This window comes from Vicugna pacos, chromosome 17 (genome assembly GCF_048564905.1).
Source record: "Vicugna pacos chromosome 17, VicPac4, whole genome shotgun sequence".
In the NCBI taxonomy this organism is placed as follows: domain Eukaryota; kingdom Metazoa; phylum Chordata; class Mammalia; order Artiodactyla; family Camelidae; genus Vicugna; species Vicugna pacos.
The window spans coordinates 20534357-20560902 of record NC_133003.1 but is presented as its reverse complement, the minus strand read 5'-3'; the positions used below and the strand labels follow the sequence as shown (position 1 = coordinate 20560902).

Genomic DNA, 26546 nt, shown 5'->3' with positions numbered 1-26546 from the left:
ATAACTCACCGGACTTTCTCACAACCAACTAGTCACCTGCTGTTCTGGGGTCAGATAGCATTGTGTTCAAAGCTCCATAACGGCCAATCATACTTTGTTAATAATTTAAAACCTCTCTGCTTCCATGTAAGTCACTCATTCATTCATCAAATATTTATTGAACACCTGTTAAGTAACGGGCTCTGTTCCCAGCACTGAGGGTACACCTGTGAACAAGACAAGGCTCCCATATAATTTATGTGTAAAGTAAGAAAATAAGAAAAATACCAGGTCGTGGCGAGTGCTACGCAGAGAATGTCGAGTATGATTAACTGTTCAAGCTCGTAAGGTCAGGGACCGCTTTTCTTAAGCTATGAATCTAAAAGCGTCTCAGAAACTATTAGAGGGGAAGAACTGTCCAGGTCGCGGTAACAGCTGGTGCAAGGGCCCCAAGGCAGGAACCTGCTGGTGTGGTTGAGGCCACGAAGGGGAGGAAAGTGTGTGAAGCCAAAGGATCTCGGGGTGGCGTTCTCCAATGGGTTTACAAAAGCCGACAGGGTGCCTCGTGCAGAAAGTCTAAGGGCAAGCGGGGGCAGGCGCAGATTTCCACCCGGAGTGTGAGTTCCTCCGCCAGCACGTGACACCCTAAACGGGCTTTCCCCTCGGAAGATCTCACACCAGCCCGTTTCTCCCCAGCCGTGGCAGGCGATGACACAGAACCTCCGTGCAGTTGTAGCCCGCAGAACGATTCCACACAGGAACCTGGGAAAGTGCCACACTCGCAGAGGCCGAGGCTGGGTGGCTGAGAGGGCGAGCACTTTGCGCAGCTGGCGGAAGAGGCGGGCGAAGGTGCTCGTCAGCGGCCTGCCTGACACGAGTGCTGCGCATGCGTGTGCGCGTGCCCTCGTCGGTTAGGGCGCCGGTCCCGAGAAGGGGCGGGGCCGGGCATCCGCGCCGGAAGGGGGCTGGCTGGGCGGGGCCGGGAGGCGGCTGTGGCGGCTACGCGCGCGCGCGCGGTTGCGAACGGGGAACGCCGCGAGGGCCGGGGCAGGCCGGGCGGCGGGGACGACGGACGGCGACTATGGCCGCGGCGGCGGGCGGCAGCGGGCTGGGGACGGCGGCGGGCGCTGCGGGCGCGGGAGGCGCGGCGGCGGCCGCGGGCCTAGCCGTTTATCGGCGGAAGGACGGGGGCCCGTCCAGCAAGTTTTGGGAGAGCCCGGAGACGGTGTCCCAGCTGGATTCGGTGCGGGTCTGGCTGGGCAAGCACTACAAGAAGGTGGGTTCGCGCGCCCGTAGGGGCCGGGAGGCCACGCGACGGGGTCGGGGGCGGCTACTGGCCTCGCGGGCCTCGGGCCGCCCCTCCCCCCGCGCGCCACGAGGGACAACAAAGGCAGGCACCGGGCCCGCCACGCCCCCGCGGTGCGCTCTCGCGGGCGCCCGGGGCGCCACCGGCCCTCGGGGCTCCGCTCCTTGGAGCCCACGCACCCCAGCGAAAGCCCCTGCTCATTGCTGTGCAGCAGCAGAATGAGCTGAGCAACGCGGAGGGTGTGAATCTTCCTCTTTTGTTGGCTACTTGAGGTGTGTGAACAATGATTATTGAAACTGCCTGAGCCAAAGCTGTAAAAAGCAAGTGCAAGTTTTGTTTAGAGGCTAGTCTTCAAAGTCAAGTGAGGTGACTAAGGTTTTACTACCTGTTGTTAAACCATACCGACCATACTCGGACGTTAGTAACAGGTTAATACAACGAATTACAGTCTAAATGAGAACTATATTAAAAAAATGACGGCTTTTACTTCACAGTACTTCTGGTTATGTATAGTGTGAGTGCAAGAGTTAATATTCACTTGTACCTCGTGCGAGATCTTTCTTACGAACCCCATTTTTGTTAGATCATCCCACTTCATATCAGCTTTATTTTCTTCATACCACTGTTAGAGATTCTTTTCATTTACCTGTTTCTCCTACCTTTGGAATGTAAGTTCCACTAAGTCAGTGGTATTGAAAGCTGTGACTTAGCCCCTTGTTTATGTTTTGTAGCTTCCTCTTCACGTAAATATATAGGAGTGACTCCCTTAGAAGGTATAAGGAAGCAGACTGCCAAAAATAATCCCTCCGCCCCCGAATTTCCGGAACATCCTTTTCAGTTCTCTACTTCCCCTATTGTGGACCATAGCACTGGGGCAAGGACCTTGTCAGGCTTGTTTCCTACAACGTGTCCTGGAACTGCCTAGCCTTCAGTAGTTGTTTAGTAAATGTTGAATGAATGAAAAGATAGTCTAGGAACCGACCGATTTGGGGTGTTCAGTGCAGTGAAGTCTTTCAGCTTCTGGAAGTTGTTAGACAAGGGCAAGGATCTTGGGTTATTTTGACATTACACTGTAATGCTTTCAAAAATGATTATTTCTAATCTGAAGTTTCAGGAAGTGAGACAATTTATATTTTAATTTACGGTTTATTTTCTTATGATTTGAATTCCCCCTATCCCCCACGAAATTTTGGAGTCACATTTGGGATTGTGGACTATTCTCATCTACATGTAAGTAGAGGAGGATATTGTTCTTCCTTATACAGTGATAAATTGGTCACTTTTTGATGATATAACTCAGTGGTAGAGTGCGTGCTTAGCATGTGCAAAGTCCTGGGTTCAGTCCCCAGTACTTCCATTAAAAAAAAAAAAAAGACGAGCAAATGTGGTTACTTTTGTGCAGGTAGTTGAGCTTCTGGTAATAGCTAAGGGAATTAAATATATTTATATTATGAAAATATTTTTTATCATGTACCCTTGAGCCAGTACACTGGGTCTTAAATTAATGTGCCTTAATGTATTTTATCACCGTTCTGGGACCCCCCTCCCCTAGTTTTATTGAAATATAATTGACATGTAAGTATAGCTTTAACAAAGAAATACTCAGGAGGAATATTCCCTTGGATATCAAGGAAGGGAAAAGAAAAGTGGAAATACAATAATAGTAATTTCGACTTCCCCAAACTCTTTGCATCTCTTTGGGCTCAATTTTAAGAGGGCAGCTTTAGGGTTGGATAGTCTTTCAGAGATTTGTTTGGGTGGATGAGGAAGTGGCTGTGAGGCTGACTGCAGGATTTGTCCCAGAGTGTTGAGGCCAGTTGGCTAATACTGGCTCAGTGTCCCTGAGGCCATAAAGACAAAGTTAAAGTTAGGTTTGACTTCTCAGAGTTTCAAAAAACCAGAGTGTATTTCTTGGGCCTACTCAGATTCAAAATTGTATATCCCTTGTGCCTGACAGCCAGAATCCTATCAGCCTCTGAAAGTGTTGTTGGTGTGGTGAAAGTATTAACCAGAAGGTTCTTTGCTTATTTTATACACGATATATCTCTACTTGGTATGCACATTGATGGGACTTAACTAAACTTTTCTAGTGCATTTCATGCTGCATTTTCAACTCTATGAAATAAACATGACATTGGTAGTACCATTTTTATTGATTGGTGGATGCATGCATTTGGTGAACAACTGTGCATCTACCTTATCCAGGCATTTAAAACATAACTCACTTAAATCCTCACAACAGTCCTGAATTATAGGTATTATATACTTCATTTGACAGGTGAGAGAAACCTGAGGCTCCAGTTTAAGTAACGTCATTAAGATTACAGTTAGGAGTGGCAGATTTGTGATTCAAGGAAAGTCTGCCTGGCTCTAAACCCTAATTTTTTTTCTTTACACGTAATCCCTTTCTTTAAGGAACTCACAATGTTGTGGAAAAGGTAGACACAAGCACCGACTTGTAAAAACCCAGATGATTTCAAATTAAAAGAGAACTTCCTTGCATTGTTTTTGTCTTCTGAATGCACATAGGAGGTGCTCAGTAAATATTTGTTCAATGAATGAACAGATTAACTAGTCTAGGAACCTATTTATTAAGGCTTTGTTGATAAATTTGGCTTAGTAATACAGAAGGGAGAGAAAGAATACTTTTTGACAGGGATGAGCTTCAACTAGCCAAAAGGAGTCCAGAGGAGGTGACCAGTTTAGGTAAGCGGAAACTGAAGTGTAGGAAGGTTAACTGCCTGAGGTTGCATTTTAAGTACTAGCGATGCAGAAGCTTGTTTATATACCTAAGCTGCCTACTTTGTATTATTGCATACATGTCTTTCATCCTAACTTTGATAAAGATGAGAGATGTATTTCTGTCCATAGTTTCTGAGTGGTTTTCAGATGATAAAACCTTGACCTCAAATTGATTCAACTCAGATACCTTGGAGGTGAAGGATATTTGTAAGCCATTAAGTTTCCAGGTAACTTTCTTCTTGAAGTTTGGCTTACTCCTCAAATAAGATTTCAGGATGGTTTAAAGATGATGTAGATTCAAGGTACCTTATTAAAATAGACTAAATTGCCCAAGGAAGGCATTTCAGTGCCCTTTACAGAAAATATTTAACAGTTTAAGACAGTTTTTTTTAATGGGACATCTGCTATGATAGAATTGTTTAGGATAATTGTTTAGGGATTGTTATTGTTGCTTTAATAATGTCACAGATAATATAAAGCAAATTTATTGATAAACTTTCTAAACATATCTTCTTTCTTAATCAAAATACTTGAGACTAAAAAATTTTTGTTGTCTTAAGCAAAACATGCTGTGGAGCTTTTTTTGTTGTTGGTGAAAGATAAAATGTTTATGACTGAAGTAGTCTGTATAATCATTACAGTTTTTTAACCCTTAATCAGGATTCAGTATTTTGAAAGCTGTTACGAGCTTTTTATGTTTAGGTGAGATTTTTGGAAGCAGTTGAAATGAACTCATATCATTGTGGGATAGTGGGAATGAGCATTACATTGGTTTAGAAGATGTGAATTTAGTACTTTTGGCTGCTAATTGGTGGTGTCCTTTAGCGGATCACTTGATTTCTACGTTTTAATTTTTCATTTATAAATTGGTAATAAGACTGAGACTCCCATAGACTTGTTCAAATCACTACATAGACTTTGCAGATAGGATTATGTAAATTTGAGGTGGTACTGATATTTTTACCATTTATCTTCTGATGAGCCTGCTTCATTCTTATTGATTAAATAGAATATTACTATTTTGAAATTTTAAAAAGTTGACTTGAAAACCATGTAGTCATACACTGGTTGCCTTTTGAGTGAATATGAGGTATAGTTTACACTAATATGTTAGTGTCAGATTTCATTCAGTCTCATTATGAGTATGTCATCTCTTACATACGTTTTCCTGTTTCATAAATTTTGTGGGTGATTTGGAGAAAGTATCTAAAGAGAGTTAAGCATTTTATAGTTTAAAAGTTGGATTTTAAAATGTCTAAAGTAATCATTTTGACTGCACTTTGAACCTGTCTGTCTTTATTGTGAGACTCTAAGGTTGTCCACAGGAAACCTTTCTTATTCTGAATGACAATATAGTAAATGAAATATGTATAGATAATAGTAAAGTTTAGAATATATACAAAGCTATGTATATAAAAGTCATTAAAAATTACTTTTTGCCTGAAGGGTTGATTTGATTTTAGCTGAACAGCCTTCTTCCAAATGGTTTCTCTTTCGGTTTTAGGATTTGGTGGTGTTCAGTTATCTACAGGTATCTGAAAAATAAACATTTATGGTTATTAGTTTTTTATGTTGCTTTACCATGTGCTTTATATGACCCCTTTGAGAAGCTTGTAGTTATTAAACATTATAAAGTTATCGTGTGGGTATGTACAGTATATTTTGCCAGTTTGTAGGATAAACTTGAGCTTGTTCTTTATTAAAGATTACACTATGTTGAGTATTACTGATTACTTACAAATTGAGTATTATTAAAGATGTCCTGTGTTGAGTAAATTGGAAAAAAAAACTGATGTTGAATTTTCACTTAAGTGTATAGTCATCAAAAAGGTAAACTTGATGGTGATTATGGGAATTGGCATTGTAGGAAAGGGGAATTGTAAGCAGTTTTTGACATGTAAAAGTTGCTTAACTTTTAAATTACAATAAAGTGTGTTCTTTACTGATATGTAATAATACGTGAGATGGATTTTTTTTTTTGAGGTCCAGTGGTCTTGGAGTAGTTCCCAGTCCAGTAGTGTCATGTGGGAACTTGTTAGAAATGCACATTCTTGGGTTTGACCTATTGCATTAGAAGCTCTGAGAGTGAGGCTAAAATTTGAGAACCATTATTTTAGACTAACGGAATTGACACTTATGTGCTAAATTGTATGAAACTTGTTTCCAGTTTTTGACTTCTATCTGGCGTACATGCTTCACTTCCTAGCCTTATGGAAATGTGTTTTTACAGGACACCCTTAATATAAAAGCTTTTGTAAGGATAAAAAGGATTAGTCTAGTACAGAGATAGGCAGACAGTTTCTATAAAGGGCAAGAGTGTAAATATTTAGGTTTTGTGGGCCACACAGTCTCAGTGACAACTGCTCAACTCTGCTGTTGCAGGAAAGCAGCCAGAGACAATGTGTAAACGAATGAGTGTACTGTATTTTGATAAAACTTTATTTATGGGTACTAACATTTGAATTTTCTGAGATATTCTTGTGTCATGAAATTTTATTATTCCTTCGAATTTTTTCCCAACCATTTAAAAATGTAAAAACCATTCTTAGCTTGTGGGTCACACAGAAATAGGCTGTGGCTCGATTTTCCCAACCTTTGGTCTAGAGGATTTCATGTAAAATAAAGCATTCCAACAAAATACCAGTCTTCAGCAAAGTTAACTGCATGCTAGCTGTTTCATGTAGAGTGGAAAGCTAGTGCACCTGAACAAATGAAAATTTAAGAGGATACTAAGCTTTAAGAAGAATTACCCTTTTATGCACTCTGTCTTTGATTGGCAGTAGCACATATCAAGAGCCAGTCAACTTAAGGAATAATACGCTACGTAGCTTGTATTATTTTGCTGTATATGAATCACTTAAACACTGTTTATTGCAATAGAAACGTGAATTTTTTAAATTTTTTAATTGAAATACAGTCAGTTTACAATGTTATGTCAATTTCTGATATACAACATGGAAACATTAATTTTGAAATGTTGGATGGTACTGGGAAAGAGGTTTTTTCTGGGAAGAAAAATTTAGTTTTTTTAATGAAAGGAAGTATAGGTGTTTTTCCTGCTCAAAATTGGAGGTTTAAAAGAATTGTCAAATGTATTGACTTCTCAAAGTGATATTGAATGTTTAATACTAAATTAAACTTTTACATTTAACTCCTTAATTTATGCTGTCCCTGTCACGTTACCCATTATTTTTCCTTTCATGATGCTAGCTTGCTATCTACCACAAATTTGGCCTTTTTAACATTATTCACATTAGCATGGATAACTTTTCACATGTATTTGTTAAAATTTTTTTTAATGTAAAAAACGTAAAATTTACCATCCTAACCATTTTTAAGTGCACACATAATATTTTTTAATGCATAAAAACATTTTGTTATGCTCAAAACTTAATGGCATAAAATAACCATTTTATTATGCTTAGAGTTCCTGTGTGTCTGGAATTTGGCAGGGACAGTTGCCTCTGCTCAGTGATGTCTGGGACCTTGACTGGGGAGATCTGATGATTGGGGGTGACTTGGCAGCTTGGGGGTCAGAATCACCTGGAATCATCTTTACTCATGTCTCGGGTGATTGTACTGTCACTCTTCTGGGACATAATCTAGGGCTGGTGGCCATAGCATCTCCATGTGGCTTCTCCATGTAACCTGGGCTTCCTCAGAGTATGGTGTTGTCAGGGTGGCTGGACTTCTTCATTGTTAAGGGCTCCAGAGGTGAGTGTCCCAAAAGAATTACGTGGAAGCCATATGACCTTTTTTGACTTATCCTCCGAAGTCACGTAGCATCACTTCTGTTGTATTCTGATGGTTACAAGTGAGTTACTAAGGGTGGTCCTGATTCTACAGAAGGAGGCATAGACCCCCACCTCTTGATAAGAGGAATGTCAAAGAATTTGTAGATTTGTTTGAAAAGCAACACTGTGTGCTTGCTGGCCACAAATTGTTTACATTCTCTCATGTTTGAAATACACTGCCCAATAGGTCTCATTCCATTATAACATCAGGCTTGAGTTTGAGGTCCAGGATTTCATCATCTAATTTAATTTAGGTCCAGGTGCAGATGAGATGACTTGGATTTGGTTTCTTGAGCATGGCATCTCTTGTCCTTAAGATCTGTTAACTAAAAAGATGTATCGTCTATCCCTCCCCACTGCCCCCAATATTTGTTTTATGTAAGCTCCTTTACAGCACACTACATGTCTCAGACACTTAAAAATCTGCCAACGTGCTGGTGCTTTGGTTCTAGGAAGTAAGTTAACATTGCCTTCTGCATAGTTGTTTCAGTTTTTGAGTGCCTTTCTTTATCTTGCAGTATGTTCATGCGGATGCTCCTACCAATAAAACACTGGCTGGGCTGGTGGTGCAGCTTCTCCAGTTCCAGGAAGATGCCTTTGGGAAGCATGTCACTAACCCGGCCTTCACCAAACTCCCTGTGAGTACATCAGCTAATCACACTGGGGTATTTTCAGTTTCTGTACTCTTGGGTGCAGCCTGCAGCTCTAGGGGTTTTTTTTTTGTTGTTGTTGTTGTTTTTTGCTGTTGCTATCCTACAGAATAAGGGAAAGGAGGGATCTCTACAGAATTTTAGCTATGGAGTATTATTGTTTTTTAACTGTAGGAAGCTTCTCTTTCAGGAGTCACTTAACATTTGTATTAAACATCACAACAACTACTATGTAGACTTAACATTTTATTATATTGTAGTTTCCTTATTGTCTTTACTATACCAGGTCGTCTCCATTCTTTCTCCTGATTTAGTTGTTGTGGCTAGAATGCTATTTTGTGGATTTTTAAAAATATTTTGTAGGTGGGATTCTTCTGAGCTTGTGTAAGAATATGTTTCTGTTCCCCTTGCAATTACTATTTTGACTGATAGTTTGGCTTGATGTAGAAATACTGGGTTATGCTTTATTTCCTTTTGAAATTAATAGTTTTTGTTCTTTCCTTAACGTTTAATTTTGAGGAGAAAAATCTGACACTACCTGTTGATTTCCTCCTTTTTTGATACTGATCTTTAAAATTCAGAAATATGTCTAGTTGAGATAAGTCATGATCTGAAGACTCAGTTACGTTTTTTTAGCTCAGGGAACAGTCTCTTAGTCTTCTCTGCTATCCTGTGCTCCTTTTGTATTTTTGAACTCTGATTGTACAGACATTAGATTTCCATCTTTTCTCATGATTTTTGTCTTCCAGTTCTTTGATTTGGGTTTTTGCTGTGTCCAGTTTGCTGCTGCCACTGAATTTATTATTATTAGACCTTTTTTTCAATCTCAAAAGCTTCTGATTTGTGTGTTCTTATGTCAAAACTAAACCTTTTGTTTTAGTAACTCATTGATCTCTCGTATAATTGAGACTAAGAAATAGTATTATTTTACTGATCTTGCAGTAAATCAGTTCACTTTGCTATCTAGATACTTATCTAGTCAAACATATTGATGTGTTTTTTTAAATCATGTTAGGAAGGTTTCTCCATTTATAGGTGATAAAGGATTTCACACATGTGTTCTTCTAGTATTTGTATGGTGTCATTTTTTACATGAAATTCCCTTACCCACCTAGAGTTTATCTTGGTATTCAATGTGAGCAGTGGATCCAGTTTTACCCTTTTCCATGTGATTATCTGGTTATCTTAGCAACATTTATTAAAGAATACTTCTCTTCCTCACTGATTTGAGCTCAGCAAATATTAAGCCAGGTTCTGAGAATTCCGAGTAATACAGTGATTGTCCTCAGGGGGCTTACACTCTAGTGAGATGTACGAATGGAACCTTTGACTTTCCTGATCTCAGGAAGTGTTTTCCAGGGAAAGGGTATTTGAACTGAATCCTAAAAGTAGAGTGTGAGTTCTTCAGGAAAATGCTGGAAGATGGGATTTTCGGGCAGTGATGGCAGCATGTAAAAGCATAAAGGCCTGAGAGGATTTGGTATTTCTATGTTGTTCAACAGAGTTAGAGCCGAGGACAGTAGCTAGAGAGATGGGCCAGAATCAGTCATAAAAGGATGGGTTTATCGTCTTAGAGATGTGGCTGTTATCATGAAAGTGATTGAGAATCACAGCAAGGGAGAGAGTAGAAAGTGACTTAGTCAATTTTAGGTTTTAGAGTAATGCTGCAGGCTTCATTGTGAAGAATGGATTGAAAGCCACTGAGATTGGAGCCTTTGAAGGCTAGTTCTTCATGAATAAGCTGCTCTCCTAATCCAGATGAGCTGTGGTGGCAGCCTGTGGAGGAAGCAGTGGATTTAAAGAGAACAGGAAGGAACTGAAAGAGTGTAAGGGGGTAGAACTTTGTGATTTTCTTTTCAAGCGGGGGTGGGACTGAAATAAGAAAGAATTGACTGGGATGACTGTACTGAGCAGACACCTTTAGCACTAAGGGGAAAGCCAGAGTGTAAAAGCAGGTATGTTGAGGTTGGCTCCCATGTAGGCACCTCAGGTTTAGAAATCCTGTAGGTTCTAGAAAGTGAGATCTGGAGTTCTAGAGAAAAGGTTGATGAGAGGAAGAGATTTGGGAGTTACTGGGTACTGATTGAATTCACATTTGGCAAGCAAGATCATTCCTTTTATTTATTTATTTTTTTAGCTAATCCTTTTAAAATGCCCCCTTTTTAATATGTTGTGATTTATGTTATATATGTGTAATGGCATTTTAGTAAGTACATGTATATAGTTTATAGATATATTTTTAGATATTGGAGATATTTGGTCATTTTTTACTAATAGGAACTAAACAACGGGATAATCGGCATATTTCATTTTTCTGAACCGTGTGACAAATTGCAGATTTTTGGTAACTTTTATAGGTTTAAAATTAATTCAGAGTAAAAATTTGCAAGAATAGTATAAAGAACTTTCATTTTCCTTTCATTCAGAATCCCCAGTTGTTGGCATTTTATCACATTTGCTTTATCATTCTCTTTTTCTCTATGTGTGGGTATTCGGAATCATTTGAAAGCTCCATATTCCTTTTCTTCCAAATACTTGAGTGTTTATTTCCTTTTCTCTTATGTTATGAACTAGATTAGAATTACTAAATCAGGAACTGGTTGAAGTTTTCATCATTTAAAACACTGTAATATAATTCATATAGATTATGTTTTGTCAAGTGTAACATCATTTAGAGTAAAATTTACACTAACATGATACGAGCTATTTTATATAACATATTTCACATTATATTGGTAACCCTAATTAGGATTGTATGAGTGTCTTAAAAAATAATTTGCAAGAGGCATAAAAAATCTTCACAAGAGGCATTATTTGTGAGATACTTAACTCCTGAGAATGAAACCATGTTTTCCCCAGATTTTAAAGATTAGAGAAGAACATTTTTAGGCATAAACTATAATTAAAAATAAATCATGGCTTAATGCTAGTAAGACCAGATGTATTTCTTTTTTTCTGAAAATAGCATTTAGCATTTTCCCAAATGAAAGATTGATGTGTGACGGGTAATGGTATAAAACAAAAGTGGGGGAGTGAGACAGTAAAGCAAACAATGTTTTAGTGAAATATGTAAGCTGCTTACCCTAAAAAGCTTCTTCCCTGAGTAAACAGTTAGTAGTGGAAAAGTTCACTATTTGTGTTTTTTTTTAATCAAAGTGGAACTTTATGTACTAACTTCCTAAGTCATATTGCATATTAAACAGCTGGCTGAATATGGGATGTGTTGTATTAATGCTAACTGAGAAGTTAGAAAAATTTAGGGAAAAAAGTTCTTTGTAAGGCTAAAAGTATATTGCAAAGGCAAACAGTATATATTGAAACAAAAAAAAAAGTGTTTTTACCCCACAGGTAAAAAGTCTCATTATTCCATAATCCCCTCAAGGCTTAGTACATATGCATATGTAATACAAACATAATTGTAATGATAGGAGAGTCAGTTTTGTATTCTGCTTTTTTTAATAGATCATAAGCATTTATGTTTAAAAACAGCAGAGCTCTAGATCTGGAAGACTACTAGAAGGTCAAGTCAAGCGTCTAGAGCTGAAGATTTTAAATATATTGATGAGATGTTCAAGATTTTCAACTTCTGGTTACACTTAAATTATTATTTAATTTGCATCTATGACTTTGCCATTCTCTAAATTTCACAGTAGAGTTTAATCCTTGGAAATATGAGACTAGAAAGAAGAACATAAGTATTGTATATGTATTGGAAGTTAGCCCTTTAAGTTTGTAGCTTAGAACTCTGAAAGTAGAATACGAGTAGCCATTTAAGTGAAATTGTGTGGGACATTTACTTTGTGAAACAAAGACTTAGTTTCATTCCTTTAAACTTATTGTAAAACATAATGTAGAGAAAAGGAAAAAAGCAAATGTTGACATAAGTGAATCCAAGGAGAACACCCATTAACCACAACCCAGTTCAGAAATAGATTATTAACAATAGTCCAGAAACTCTTATGTATTTCTTCCCTAATCAGAAACTCTTCCCCACTGAGTTGTAATCTTTTCTTTATTTTTCTTTATATGTATCAGTCTGTTTGCATGTGCCCCTGAACAAAATAGTTTTGTTTTGCTTGTTTTGTCTTTGAATTTTATATAAATGAAATCATATGTATTCTTTTCTGTTGTGAGTCATGGAGGAAATATTTGCAGACATGAAAAAAAAATTGAGCCAAAATGAGATAGTCCAGATGAACTGAAGCCATATACCTGTAGTTAAAACAAATTATTTTAGAAAAAAAGAATGTCTCAAAAATCTAGTCAGGGGAGGGTATAGCTCAGTGGTGGAGTGCATGCTTAGCATGCACACGGTCCTGGGTTCAATCCACAATACCTCTATTTTAAAAAAATAAATAAACCTGGTTACCTCTCCCCCCATGAAAAAAATCTAATCATTTAGCTTCTGGCCCTTGTCATTAAGCACTGTCAGGGGCAGTGAGCCCAAATGATCTAGCAGACCAGGTAGAGTTCGTGGACTGCCAAGTGTGGGTGGTTGTGTTGCAGGCCTGGACCTGTGTGCCAGGCAGAAGACATGCTGGCCAGGTGTTGCCCAGGGCTCTAGAAAACCATATGACTGATGTTAACGGCAGATCTGTGGTCTCATCCATACCATGTGGATTCACTAGTATAAATCTTCGTTCACTGATGTATTTCTAGTTTATTTGGGTGGTTTTATTTATTCAACATATTTCTTACTTTTACTTTTTTTTCATCTTCCTCTTTTCTTATAATGTTTCCCTCTCCAGCTTTACTGAGGTATGATTGATGTACAGTAAATGTACATATTTAAAGTATAACTTCAGATAGTGAACATTTCCCTCAACCTTAAAAATTGCCTTGTAATCCATCTCCCTTCCACCTGTCCCTTGGCAATTATTGACACTACAGATTCATTTATAATTTCATGAAATTTCTGTAAATGGAATCACACATTGTATGTTCTTTTTTTTTTTTTGCCTTGCTTCTTTCACTTAGTGTATGGATGTTGAGTTATGTGTCATCTGTGTTGTTCTTTGTATTGATAGTTTGTTCCTTTTTATTGTTGATTAGTATTCTGTTGTAAGGATAAACCACAGTTTATTTATCCTTTCACTCTTTGACAGAAATTTGGGTTTCCAGCTTTAAAGTAAAGCTGCTGTCTATGTTAATGTCCAAGTCTTTTTGTGGACATGTTTTCGTTTCCCCTCAGTAAATAGGTAGGAGTGGAATGTTTGGGTCATATCGTTGGTAACATTTAACTTTCAAACTGTCTTGACACTCTGAAGTGGTTGTATCATTTTACATCCATCCAGCAGTGTATGAGAGTTCAAGTTCCTTTGCGTTCTTTTCAACAGTTGTTATAATTAGTCTTTAAAATGTTATTCATTCTTACGGGTATGTAGTGGAATCTCACGCTTTTTAATTTGCTGATGATGTTAAACGTTTCTTTTATTTGCTTATTGATCATTTGTACATCTTTTGTGCATTTCCTAGTCAAGTAATTTTTTAATTTGGTCCTAAAGACCACCCCCACATTTAGAGATTTCATTTAGAGATTTGCTGGGATTCATGGAACTCAGCATATAGTTGTACTCAAAACTAAGATTTGGTACAGCAGTGTAGTAAGTATATGTAGCCAGATCATAAGGCAAAAAGATGCTGGTATAGTCTGCAGGCATTCTTGCTGCAGGCTCCCTTATGTTCTCTTCCTCATGTGACGGGTCACACAACATTCACTCTTCCCCCAGCAATGAAAATGTGGCAGCACGTATGCAATGTTTCTGCCCGTGGAAACCCTTAGAGACTCACTCTCAAGGTTTTTATTGGGGGTTAGTACCTTTTGCCCGGCACATAGTTTTGAACTCCCAGAAGGAAAGTAGGTATTCATCATAAACCACATTGTTTGCACAAATAGTCTAGGCATAGTAAACCACCCACCTTACCTGTTAACTGTTGACTAGGAATACTCTGAGAGTCAAATTCCCAGATGCCAGCCAAGGGCAAACTGGCAAGCTGGCCTTACTGAGAATAGTAATCTCAGGTCTGCTGTGTTCTTTTCTGTACAGTTTTTTTTTTAAGTAAGTTTTTTTTAATGTCTATATATTCTGGATATAAGTTCTTTATAATATATATATATATTGCAAATATTTCATCCCAGTTTGTGGTTTGACTTTTTGTTTCTTATCAGTGTTTTTGCATGAGCAAAAGTTTTGAGTTTTGATGAAGTCAGTTTATTGATTGTTAGTGATTTGTGCTTTTTATGTTCTAAGAAACCTTTGCATATCCCAAAGTCATAGACTATTTCCTTTATTTTCTTCTAGAAGTTTTATAGATTTAAGTTCTCTCCTGCCGGGGTGGGGAAGGTAATTAGGTTTATTTATTTATTTTTAGAGGGAGGTACTGGGGATTGAACCCAGAACCTCATGCATGCTAAGCATGTGCTCTACCACTTGCTGTATCCTCACCTTCTTAGGTTAATTTTTATGTATAGTATGAGGTAAGAGCTGACATTCTCCTTTCAATATAGATACCCAGTTATTTTAAAGCCACCATTTATTGAAAAGATGTTCTTTCTTCTTTGAATTGCATTGGCACATTTGTTGAAAGTCAGTTTACCAGATATATGTGGGTCCATATCTGGATTCTGTTTTCTCCTGTTGATCTAAATGTCCATCTTTTTGCTCATACTAAATTTTAGATTACTATGACTTTATAAGTTTTCTTTTTTCCTTTTCTTTATGCTTTTTCTTTCTTTTGCTTGTGTCATTGCACTGGGTAGCACCTTTGACTCATTGAATAGAATGGTCAAGGCAGGAATTTTAACCTTATTCTTTTTCTTAGTGGAAAAACATCGTTTTGCACTATTATGATGTTCGCTGTGGGGTATTCATGTATGACTTTAATTCAGGTTGTGGAAGTTACCTACTATTCCTCGTTTGCTGAGAACTTTTATTGTGAATGACTTGAATTTTGTCATGTGGTTTCTGCATCTTTTGAGGTGATCAAAAAAAGGCTTTTCTTCTTTATTTTGTTAACATGGTGAATTTCATTCACTCATGGATTTTTCAGTTAGCCTGGTGTTTCAGGATAAACCCTATGTGATCATGATACATTATCCTTTTTATGTATTACTGGTTTTGATTTGCTGGTATAAGTTTTATTAAGATTGAGTTATTTCTTCCTTGACTATTTCAGAGTTCACTAGTGAAGTTATTTGGGCCTGGAGTTTTCTTTGTGGGAAGGTTTTAATAACCAATTCATTTTCTTTAACAGAAGGATTAGATTCTGTTTCTTATGTTAGTTTTGGTGAGTTGGATTTTTCAAGAAATTTGTCAGTTTCATTTACATTGACGTTAACATAAAGTTCATAATATTATCTTACTCTTTTTTAGAGCAGTTTTAGGTTCACAGCACAATGGAGTAGGTGTATAGGAATTTCCCATATATTCCCTGCCCTCAAAATCCAGCATCGAAGCAGTACATTTGTTAGTTGATGAACTTGCATTGACATCTAACATCCATGATTTAGATTAGGATTCACTCTTGGTGTTGGACATTCTGCAGGTTTAGAGAAATGTATGATGATATGTACCCATCGTTACAGTATACAGGATTGTTTCACTGCCCTAAAGGTCCTGTGCTCTGCCTGTTCATCCCTTCTTCCCCCAGTAACTCCTGACAACTGCAGATTGTTTTATTATCTCCATAGTTTTGCCTTTTCCAGATTGTCATATAATTGGAATATATAGTATATAGTTTTTTCAGGTTGACTACTTTCACTTAATAGTATGCATTTAAAGTTCTTCAGTTTCTTTTCATTGCTGGCTAACTCATTTCTTTTTAACACTGAGTAGTAGTCCATTCCTCAAAGCATTTGGTGTTGTTGGTGTTCTGGGTTTGGGCCATCCTAATTCTGGGTGTGTAATGGTAGCTCATTATTTCAATTTTCATTTCCCTTATGACCTATGATGTGGAGCCTCTTCTCATCTCCATTTTTGAAGGGCAGTTTTTCAGGATACACTTTGTGATTAGCAGTTTATTTTTCTTTTAGCACTTAAAATATGTCCTTTTACTGCCTCTGGCCTCCATAGTGTCTGAATAGAAATTAACTGTTACTCTTATTGAGAGTTTCTTGTATATGATGGGTCACTTCTCTCATTGCTTCTTAAGATTCTTTATCTGCCGATATTTTGATTATGATTTATTTTGGTGTGGATCTTTTTTAGTTTATTCTGCTTGGAGTTTGTTGAACTTGTATGTTCATACGTTTCATGACATTTGGAAAGTTTTGGCCATAATTTCTTCATATATTTTTTGTTCTTTTCTCTGTTCTGGGACTCCCATAATGTGTATATTGGTAAGTTTTATGATGTCCCACAGATCCCTTAGCTCTGTTCATCTTTCTTTGTTCTTTCATCTTTCCTCTGGGATCATTTCTCTCAATTTTTTCCCCCTGTGAATGGGCCATACTTTGCTATTTGTATGCTGTGTAATTTTTTTGTTAAGAACAGGACAGTTTGAGTATTATAATGTGCTAGCTCTGGTAATCAGATTCTCCCCTCTCCCCAAAGCTTGCTGTTGTTGCTTGATGAAGCCTCTGGCCATTTGATGCTGTTTTGGCAAAGACTATATTCTTTGTAATCTGTTGTCACTGATGTGTCTCTGTTGTGTTATCTTCATGGTCAACCAAGGTGTCTCAAAGATTTCCTGTTTTACTTTTATTAGAAGATGTTTTGTGTATTTTTACCCATAGTTTTTAGTTCTCTTCAGCTGGAAGGTTGGCATGGATACTTAGCTCAGTATGTGTCCTATAACTTTTTTTTAAAGCATCATTTTAGGTTTTGGAGATCAGAGATAAAAAGTCAGAAGTCAGCAGTCTTGACAGAGGTTAAAAGTAGTTGATTTTGCCTAAAATAAAGCTCATTCATTTCTTAAGATGAAATAATGTAACTTACCAAATCTCTTCCAGTTAGTTTCTTGAACCAGGTGTTATGGACTGGGCTTAGGACTTAAATGGCCGTGTCCTACCACTCTGCAACCTTGTGGGAAGGCACTTCAACCTGTACTACCATTTCTGGGAAAGTGTTCCTTGCTCTGCTGATGCCATGGCGTAGTTGTTAGAGTCACAAGATGTGTGATAAAGGCTTTTTGAGAAATTAGAAGTAGTGTGTAGTACTTAAAAGACATGAAAAGTAGATTGTTGGCTTGCATAGCAAAAGTGAAGATAAAAATGTAGATGTCAGGCATACATATTATTGAAACATTTATTATACTAGCTTGCTATCACCTCCAGCTCTAAAGGAAGGCCCCAAAAAGCTGTGTGCTTTGTTTCTCTTCAACTTACATTCCAAGGGACAGTGTATTTTGTGTAAATGAGCTTTAGTGACTGAACCTGAGGATAAACAAAACTGTAATGCCCTTTGAATTGAAGCCAAATTTTATCAACTGGACGTTGATAAGACTTCACCTTCTTACTCACTGCAAGTATTTAGTATGTATTTATTGACTGATGGCCCTTTGCTGTGATGTTGGCAATCTGTCTTCACATTTCACCAGTTACCTCAAAAATGTTTTTATGAGATCCAAACTAAGATCACACATTTTATTTAGTTATGTCTGTTTAGTCTTAATTAATTTAAAATAGGTCAGCTTATGTTTTTGCCATTCATGACTTAATATTTTTTAAGTATATAGGCAACATCACATTTGTAAAGTTCCTCCATGTTATTACTTGTAGTTGCAGTTTGTTCATTCTGTTTGCTGTTTAAAGGTTTGGCAATTTTTTGGGGAGGGGGCAATTGTTTTTTAACGGGACAGATGGTAAATATTTTAGGCTTACATGCATACAGACTCTGTCACAACTGCCCAACTATGTTGTCACATAAGAGCAGCCAAAGACAATACCCAAATGAGTAGGTATGACTGTGTTCAAATGAAAATTTATTTTTAAAAACGGGCAGCTTGGTCATAATTTGGCAATCCATGTTGCATAGTATTGCACATTCTACAATGGAGTACTATGCTTAATTTATCTATTCTCCCATTAATGGGCTTTTGGGCTAATTTCCAGTTTAGGGCTGTTAGAAATAGTGCTGCTATGAATATTTTTACATATGTCTTGTGGTAAATGTAGATGTTTCTATTAGTTACATTCCAAGGAATGGAATTGCTGGGTTGCAAGGGGTATATGTTCAGCTTTAGCAGATACTGCCAATTTATACTCCCACAGACAGTGTATAAGAGGATGAAATTCCCTGCTTTCTCACCAGTGCTTAGAAGTTGTCTTTTTTATTTAATTTTTTGGTGTGCTTTTTTTTGTAGTTGCTAATGACTAATGAAGTTGAGTACCCTGTCATATTTATTGACAGCTGGACTATTCTCTTTAGTGAAGTGCCTATTTAAATGTTCTGCACATTAAAAAAAAAAAAAAAAAGCCCAGTCATCCATCTTCTCTCTCTCTCTCTTTTTTTTTGTGAAATTTTTTTCTTATGTATTCTGGATATGGGTCCTATGTCAGAAATATTTATTCCAAGCATCTTCTTGGTATCTTATCCTTTTACTCTCATGATGATGCCTTTTGATGAACAGAGATTCTCAATTGTAATGTAGAGCAGGGACCAGTCTACTATTTCTGTGAAAGGCTAAATAGTAAATATTTTTATCTGCAAAAGGTCAGATGCTAAATATACTGCCTCTGCTGCAAATTCTGATCTTTTCTGTTGTTGTGTGAAAGTAGCCACAGACAGTGAATGTGACTCTGCTCCAGTAAAACTTACTGGAATTTTTTGTTTATTTCCCCTTCTTGCTTTTAAGATCTCTTTGTCTTTGCTGGTTCACAGTTGCACTATGGTGTGTCCAGGTGTAGGTTATTTTATATATGTATGTTTTGTAAAAAAAAAAAAAGTTTAAAATTTTTAATACATTCCTTGAAACTGATGTGTTTCTTGAAGCTGAGCACTTATATTCTTTAAAATTTCTAGGAAATTTTGGCTTTTATTCTTCTGTATCTAATCCACTGTATAACCTGACAATTATGCTTTTGCCTTTATTGAATGTTATTTATTCTGTTAGTTCTAATTATATATTTTTCAAATATTTCTCCCTTTTTAGTGTCTTTAATCATTTTATGTATTCTAATTTTGCAAGCCCTACTAAGTTTTGTCTATTATCTGAAAATGTTAGGATTCTTGTCTTGCTGTTTGTTTTGTCTGTTGACTTACAGATATTTAATTGTGTTTTGTTTCTTTGCATGTTTGAATTTTGGCCTGTCAGTTCTCTTTAAGTGGAAGTTTATCTGGGAATCCTATAGACCTGGGCTGAGAATTTGCTCCTTAAGGCGCTTTAGAGGACACACCAATTTTAGGACCAATTTTTATGTTAATTTGGCATGGAGTTCCTAGACTCAGTGGTTACTGTACATTCCAAATTTAGATTATCTTGAGATGGGAGCTTGTTTTCCTCCTTAGTTTTTGACTGGCTGATGCTTTTCCTAGCTTGTCCTTTCTCTAATGGTACAGTATTGATATCCCTGGCTTTATATGTGTCTGTGGTTATAACATCCTCCTTGCTTAGGTCTACAGTCTTAATTTCTGTCCTTGAAGAGACAGTGAAACCCTAGCACTTAGGTTATCAAGGTAAATATTACTTGCCTATTTAATTTCATTATCCTCAGTCCCCTGTCACTTTATAGTTGTAGTTTTTACCTCACAAGATTTGCCACTTTGACTTTTAGTTTGAATTTCTTTTTCCTTTGATTTTTGCACCTGGCAATTTATTTTCTTTCTAATTCACCTTCACATCTAAAATAATGTCTGTATATTTTATCCAACATTTTTAGTAGTAGGGTTTTTTGGTTAGTCTGCCATATTGCTAGAGCTAGCAACATCTTTTCAACAGTAAAACATGGTGAAGAAAGTCAGCTTCGTAGGGTTGTTGGGAGGAGTAAATGAGGTTATGTATATAAAGTGCTGCGTGGTAAAGTCTCAGTATTGGAAGGAATGATAATAGTTTTTGTTCTTCCCAAGACTAAGAACACTACATCAGTAATTACCTGTGATTAGAAGTGCTAATTTTAAGACTATTTTAATTTCTCTTATTAATAAACCTGGGAATTACTTCTAGAAAGCATTATTTTAACTCCAAAGCAGTTAAAATATATAAACTTGTGAAATATTTGACTGTTATTGTACTTTGTGAGGTGAAAGGGTTCTGGTGAATGTAAGTGATTTTTTTTTTACCCATAGCTATTTCAAGGTATGAAGATGACTGTGATTTTCTTGGTTTCTTGGACATATTTAGTTTCTGCTCCTTTATTCTCTTCCTCACATACACTTTCTGGTACAATCATTTGTTCATTAATAGACCAAAACATGACGTTATAAATGTGTATACTTTACCCACACAAAGATATAACATTCTTCTCCTTTTTATCCCTTGTTAGCACTACCTTGTCTTTAATGAATGTCAAAAAAATAAAGGAACAAGGACACGGTGGCACAGATTTAAAGCGCTTTTAAGTATTGCAGTTAGACTTACCTTTTTTAGGTTTCATTCAGCTCAGCAGAATTTTGAGGCCACTTACATACATCCAGAGTAAGATTGGATTGAATTTCCAACTTAGAGATAGAACAGCTTATCAAAAGCATCGTGCTCACAGCTGGAAATAGAAGCAGCCTGTTAGAGCTGTCCCTGACCTCCTAATTGGAGTTTGTAGCTGCTGAGATAACACATGAGGCAGGACCTTGCTGGCTCTGGAGCTCAAGTTTCGGTACCCTCTTGCCCTTTTGTTCTTTAGTAAATTTCAAGAGGAATTTACTCTTAACAATCTGTGTTTAACACAGATTAAACAGAATGTTTAAGAATATGAACCACATTTAGCAGCAGTTAGAGCACAGCCTCTTCAGGGTTGGTTAGTTGGGGTGAGGGTTGAGTGAGGAAGTCAAGTCAGGGCCCTTGGGTGACCCTGAGAAGTCTCTTGTCTCTGCCTCCAGCTTTCCGTCCCGAGTCTGGTCTGCTACTCTTTTATGTGGGTACTTCTGATTCTTGTCATGAGGACCGGAATCCCAAATCCATTTCTGTGCAAGCTCTAAGAATCTTTGATGTATTGCAAGTTCCCGTTCTGATTTCTTTTTCTCCATCACCTCTTTAAGGATATTTTCCTTGTTGCACATTGTAACTGGAACTAGTGCCCTTGACAGGTTCGTGAGTCTCCCTCTTTTCCTTTTACCACTGGAAGATTGAAGCTCTCAGTTTTCTACTTCATTCATTACTTGTCCTAGTACTGGTTGATAGAAGTTATTTTGTCTGTCTAAAGTGTGTATCTGATAGTGTTTGAATTCTTCAAATCAAATATCTGTCCAGAAATTGACCTTAACCTTGAATTACGTGTAAAGATGTCTTATTGTTGTGATCTGCTCAATATATATTTCTTAGTAGCATGGATTTGAATTTTTAAATGATTTTAGTATGCTTAAACTGTTGAAAATTTTTATGTGTTACCTACACTGTCAGGCACTTTGCTGAATATTGATGTTAAAGATTTGAATAAGACATTGTTCCTGTCCTCAAGGAGTTCATATTACAGATAAATCTACAAACCAGTCATTTTAGTATTATGCTGTGAGGGGTTTGCGTGTGTGCAATGGTGATATGCATGTTGGGGTTGGAGAGAGCATTTTAGCTTAGTCTTGGCGGGGAGTTTGGGAAAAGCTTAGCAGGAGAACTAAGTCTTATTCTACTCTAGTAGGTACCTTCCTAGCATATTGTTCTGATTTAAGTGTCAACACTACAGAATTGTAATGTCTTGTTCCTTTTGTCAGATAAATAACAGGTTGTTAATGATAAAGAATTGCACCCAGATGTATTTGTTTAGGAATATGTGATACAGCTTTTGGGATGTAACAGGAATATTGGAGAAAGAATTAGGAACTTGGAAACCCGTGTATTTAAAAAGCACCAGGATAACCAGACTGACCTGGAGGGCTAACTTGTCTGCTTAATTTGGAAGAGTTCATCTTGTATCTTATATTTATTTTTCATTGTAGTAAAATAAACATAACATAAAATTTTCTGTTTCAGTCATTTTTAAGTGTATAGGTCAGTTACATTTAAGTACATTTACATTATTGTACAACCATCACTACTGTCCATCCCTAGAACTTTGTCATTTTCCCAAACTGAAACTGTACCTATTAAACAGTAACTGTCCATTCCTCTCCTCCCCAACCCCTACCAACCACCATTCTATTTTCTGTCTCTTATTATTTGCTGTCATGCAGTTCTTTTCATTATATTATGTTGTAATAATAGTTTTCAAAGGAGAAGATGCATGGTGTATTTCTAACACTTCATTTTATTAACCTATTTGATGATCATTTTATGTTAAGTTTTTACTTCCATAATATGGAAATCATTCAGCATTTATTTGAGTTCTATTGTTATAATCCGTAAATTGCAAATCTCTTTTAGATTGTTGTGCAGATTTTTAGCTATAGGTTTATGTAGTGCTAAATTTAGTTATACCATGTTTCAGTGGTCATTAAAATACTATAACGAGGTCAGTTATAATTTTTCTGTAACTTAAAGTTAGGAACCTAAATTGGGGGAAAAATTTTAGTGTATGCTAATATTTCTTATTCTACAGGAAAATTGTATTGTGGAAATTATGTGTTACTGGAATTTTGTATGTTTTAAAAGTTAAAGTTTAAATTCAGCAGAGGGGTTTGGAATATATCAGAATTTTGTCCATTAGTGTTTTCTAATGAAACATTTTTTTTTCTAATGAAACATTTTGATTTATCTATTGTAAATCTTGTTTTTCATAGACTGTTAAAATTTTTATATCCACTTTTAGGAAAGTTTCTTTGTATTTTATTCTAGAAAGTGTTTAAAGAGGTATTAAATAAGCAGTTTATATCTTTGAGTTTATAAAGCTTAGAATTCAGACATGAGTAATTTTGTCAGAACTTTTATTTTTCTCATGTATACCTTGTATCATTTTTAGGCAAAATGTTTCATGGATTTCAAAGCTGGAGGCACCTTGTGTCACATTCTTGGGGCTGCTTACAAATATAAAAATGAACAGGGATGGTAAGTTTTTATGTTTATTTGCATGTTTTGATGTGATATTTAAGTTACTTAATGTTGAATCCTGTTTTTTATATGGTATTGGAGAATTCTATATATTATGGTTATATATATATATTCTATATGTTATGGTTAATATGCAAAGTAAGTTGTCATTTATCTAGAGCCCTAATTTGCCTTGTGTCTTTGTCCAAGAAAAATATCCAACAACTGTTGGCAAATTATTTCTCATACATGCTTGTGCGTAGATAATAATAGATGGGTGTGTGTTACTAGCAGATTGGAAGGTAGACTCACTGTGAAATGTGAATTATATAATGAACTGATACTGTGCTGACAGAAAGCAGTTTTAAGTGTTGAGAGTCAGTCATGCAATGTGCCCTCCTCAGGGCACAGATGGAAGGTGTCTGGCTCCCTGGAGTACAGATGGTGACGAGGACAGAAGTGGAGCTAGGATGAGCCTCTGCTGTTGTTCCTACAGTGGTGCTTCTCCTTTCACTCTTTTCCCTTTTCTCACCCTGTGTCTGTTGGTGATTTCTTCCTTTTTTTAAACTTTGGGGTTTCTATCATCTCAGTGTGGGAAGTTCAGCTGCTAGGACTGGTGGAGTGTTTAATGATGATGGTTCTGAGTTCAAGGGTGATGGGATGGGGTTGAGGGGTTGTTAGCGTGTATTGACTTAAAATTGGTTGGTGGTTCTAGTTCTGTTGTGTGGTTTATAATCTTAGCATCTTTTCATGAAAGACATTCATGTAATTCATGTGCTTTAATATAAAAGTTAAGCTAATCCAATACTTTATAGCTGAGAAATGTAAATGAGTAGTCATATCAAAAATCAGGACAAATTCATACATAAATAGTTGATTTATAGTAAATAGAGAGTGATTTATGTGCAAATTTGCCAGAACCTTTTGTAAGACATTGACTAATTGATTAAATGAGCAGAGAATTTGTGTTTTTCCATTCTCTTTCCAACTCTGGTGTTACAGGTCTTCCCAGGATATTCCTTGACGTAGGATTGACAGGATGCCTCTTTACTATATATATGGGTTGCCTAGATTCCCAGTTGGAACTCTTCTCTACTGGTTTTCTTGTTCAGCTTATGTATATCCTAAGTCCTAACCTGGACTCTTGAGGACAGAATCTTAAAGTGAAATAACTTGCTAAGTCACATGTTATGGAACTTGCTTTATGTGCCAGTACAGTGAGATGCTTATATCCGAAAAGATGTAAGGTGGTTTAAAAGCATATGTAAAATAAAATGTTCTTAAGTTAAAAATGGGAGTGAAAAATAAGTAAAGGATAAAGTTAGAGACTTTAAGAGGAGTGAGGAATAAGAAGTTGTTTGGTTTTTTTTTTTTAACATTTTTTATTGATTTATAATCATTTTAAAAAGTTGTGTCAAATTCCAGTGTAAAGCACAATTTTTCAGTTATACATGAACATATATATATTCATTGTCACATTTTTTTCTCTGTGAGCTACCATAAGATCTTGTGTATATTTCCCTGTGCTATACAGTATAATCTTGTTTATTCTACAATTTTGAAATCCCGTGTATCCGTTCCCACCCTCTGCCACTTTGGCAACCACAAGTTTGTATTCTATGTCTATGAGTCTATTTCTGTTTTGTATTTATGCTTTGTTTGTTTGATTTTTTAGATTCCACATATGAGCGATCTCATATGGTATTTTTCTTTCTCTTTCTGGCTTACTTCACTTAGAATGACATTCTCCAGGAGCATCCATGTTGCTGCAAATGGTGTTATGTTGTTGGTTTTTATGGCTGAGTAGTATTCCATTGTATAAATATACCACATCTTCTTTATCCAGTCATCTGTTGATGGACATTTAGGCAGTTTCCATGTCTTGGCTATTGTAAATAATGCTGCTATGAACATTGGAGTGCAGGTGTCATTTTGAAGTAGGGTTCCTTCTGGATGTATGCCCAGGAGCGGAATTCCTGGGTCATATGGTAGGTGTGAGAAATAAGAAGTTTTAAGTCTTCCACTCAGATTGTACCAGAACCATCCCCTTTCAAGTATAATTGTACACCCAGTTGCAGTACACAGCTTCCCCCATCCCCTGTGACTTACATCCAACAGTGTATATTTTAGTAACCACCCACCCATTTGAACATCTTAAATAGTGACCTGTCATCTTTATAGTGTATCTGACTTGCCCCATGCCCAGCATACTGCTCTGAACCTTGTCTGGGTTCTCCAGAGCTTGCTGGTTTTCCCATTATGGCCAAATCCTCTTTTCCCCTTGTTTCTTTGGTTCTACTTTCTTACAGGTTCCAGTGATGTCAAACTGGAGTAACATGTATATGAAGTTGAATGGGAATACCTGGTAATTATTGGTATATTTGTGAGTAGAGTGTACAGATTAAGAGGCCAGAATTAGAGTGTTTTAGTTTGATCTTTATGTCTTTAGTCAAGAACAATAAGTGCCTTATTTGTAGGTTTTTGGTAAAGGATAAAACTGCAGGCTAATTTAAAGTTATTTATAACTGAGGGATACCAAGCAGGATGATTTTGACATACTATAGAAATCCAAAAACATTTCCTGAGGAGAGATTAAATACAACCAGTTCAACTCAGTAACAAAAAAGTAAATGTCAGTGCCCTCATGCAAGAAAATTAGGGCCTTGTTATTTCTCTTACAGTTCTAACTATATATTATACAACTGTATATTGTGCAGTATACAGATTACCGTATATTATAATCATAGTTTATACCTTTCAAAAAGATTATTGATTGAAAAGATTTTGTTTTTAAAGTTTTGCTTGGCAGTGGTGAAGTGGGCTTAGTCAACAAAGTTTAGGATATGTGTTAATGTGAGAAATAACCTTTTATTTTTCCCTATGACACACTTTGCAGCTGACATTTATTTCTTGTAGACAGGCTCAGACCTTTTTGTTTCTGGTGTACATGTGTAAATTATAGAGCAAAATACTTTTGTTTCTACCCTGTGAAGTCTCCTTCAGGTGTAAATTTCTTTTTTTCAG

At 36.7% G+C, this 26546-nt stretch overlaps 1 protein-coding gene across 2 annotated transcripts in view; it reads left to right on the top strand.

The window, feature by feature from the left end:
• Positions 1–945: 945 nt before the first annotated feature.
• Positions 946–26546, top strand: part of SMARCC1 (SWI/SNF related BAF chromatin remodeling complex subunit C1) — a 138385-nt gene continuing 112784 nt past the window's right edge. For both annotated transcript variants that reach the window (XM_072941181.1, XM_072941180.1), the window contains exons 1-3: positions 946–1255; positions 8340–8459; positions 23455–23540. In XM_072941181.1, coding sequence (XP_072797282.1) covers positions 1061–1255; positions 8340–8459; positions 23455–23540 — 401 coding nt within the window. In that variant the 5' untranslated portion in view covers positions 946–1060. The remainder of the gene's footprint in view (positions 1256–8339; positions 8460–23454; positions 23541–26546) is intronic.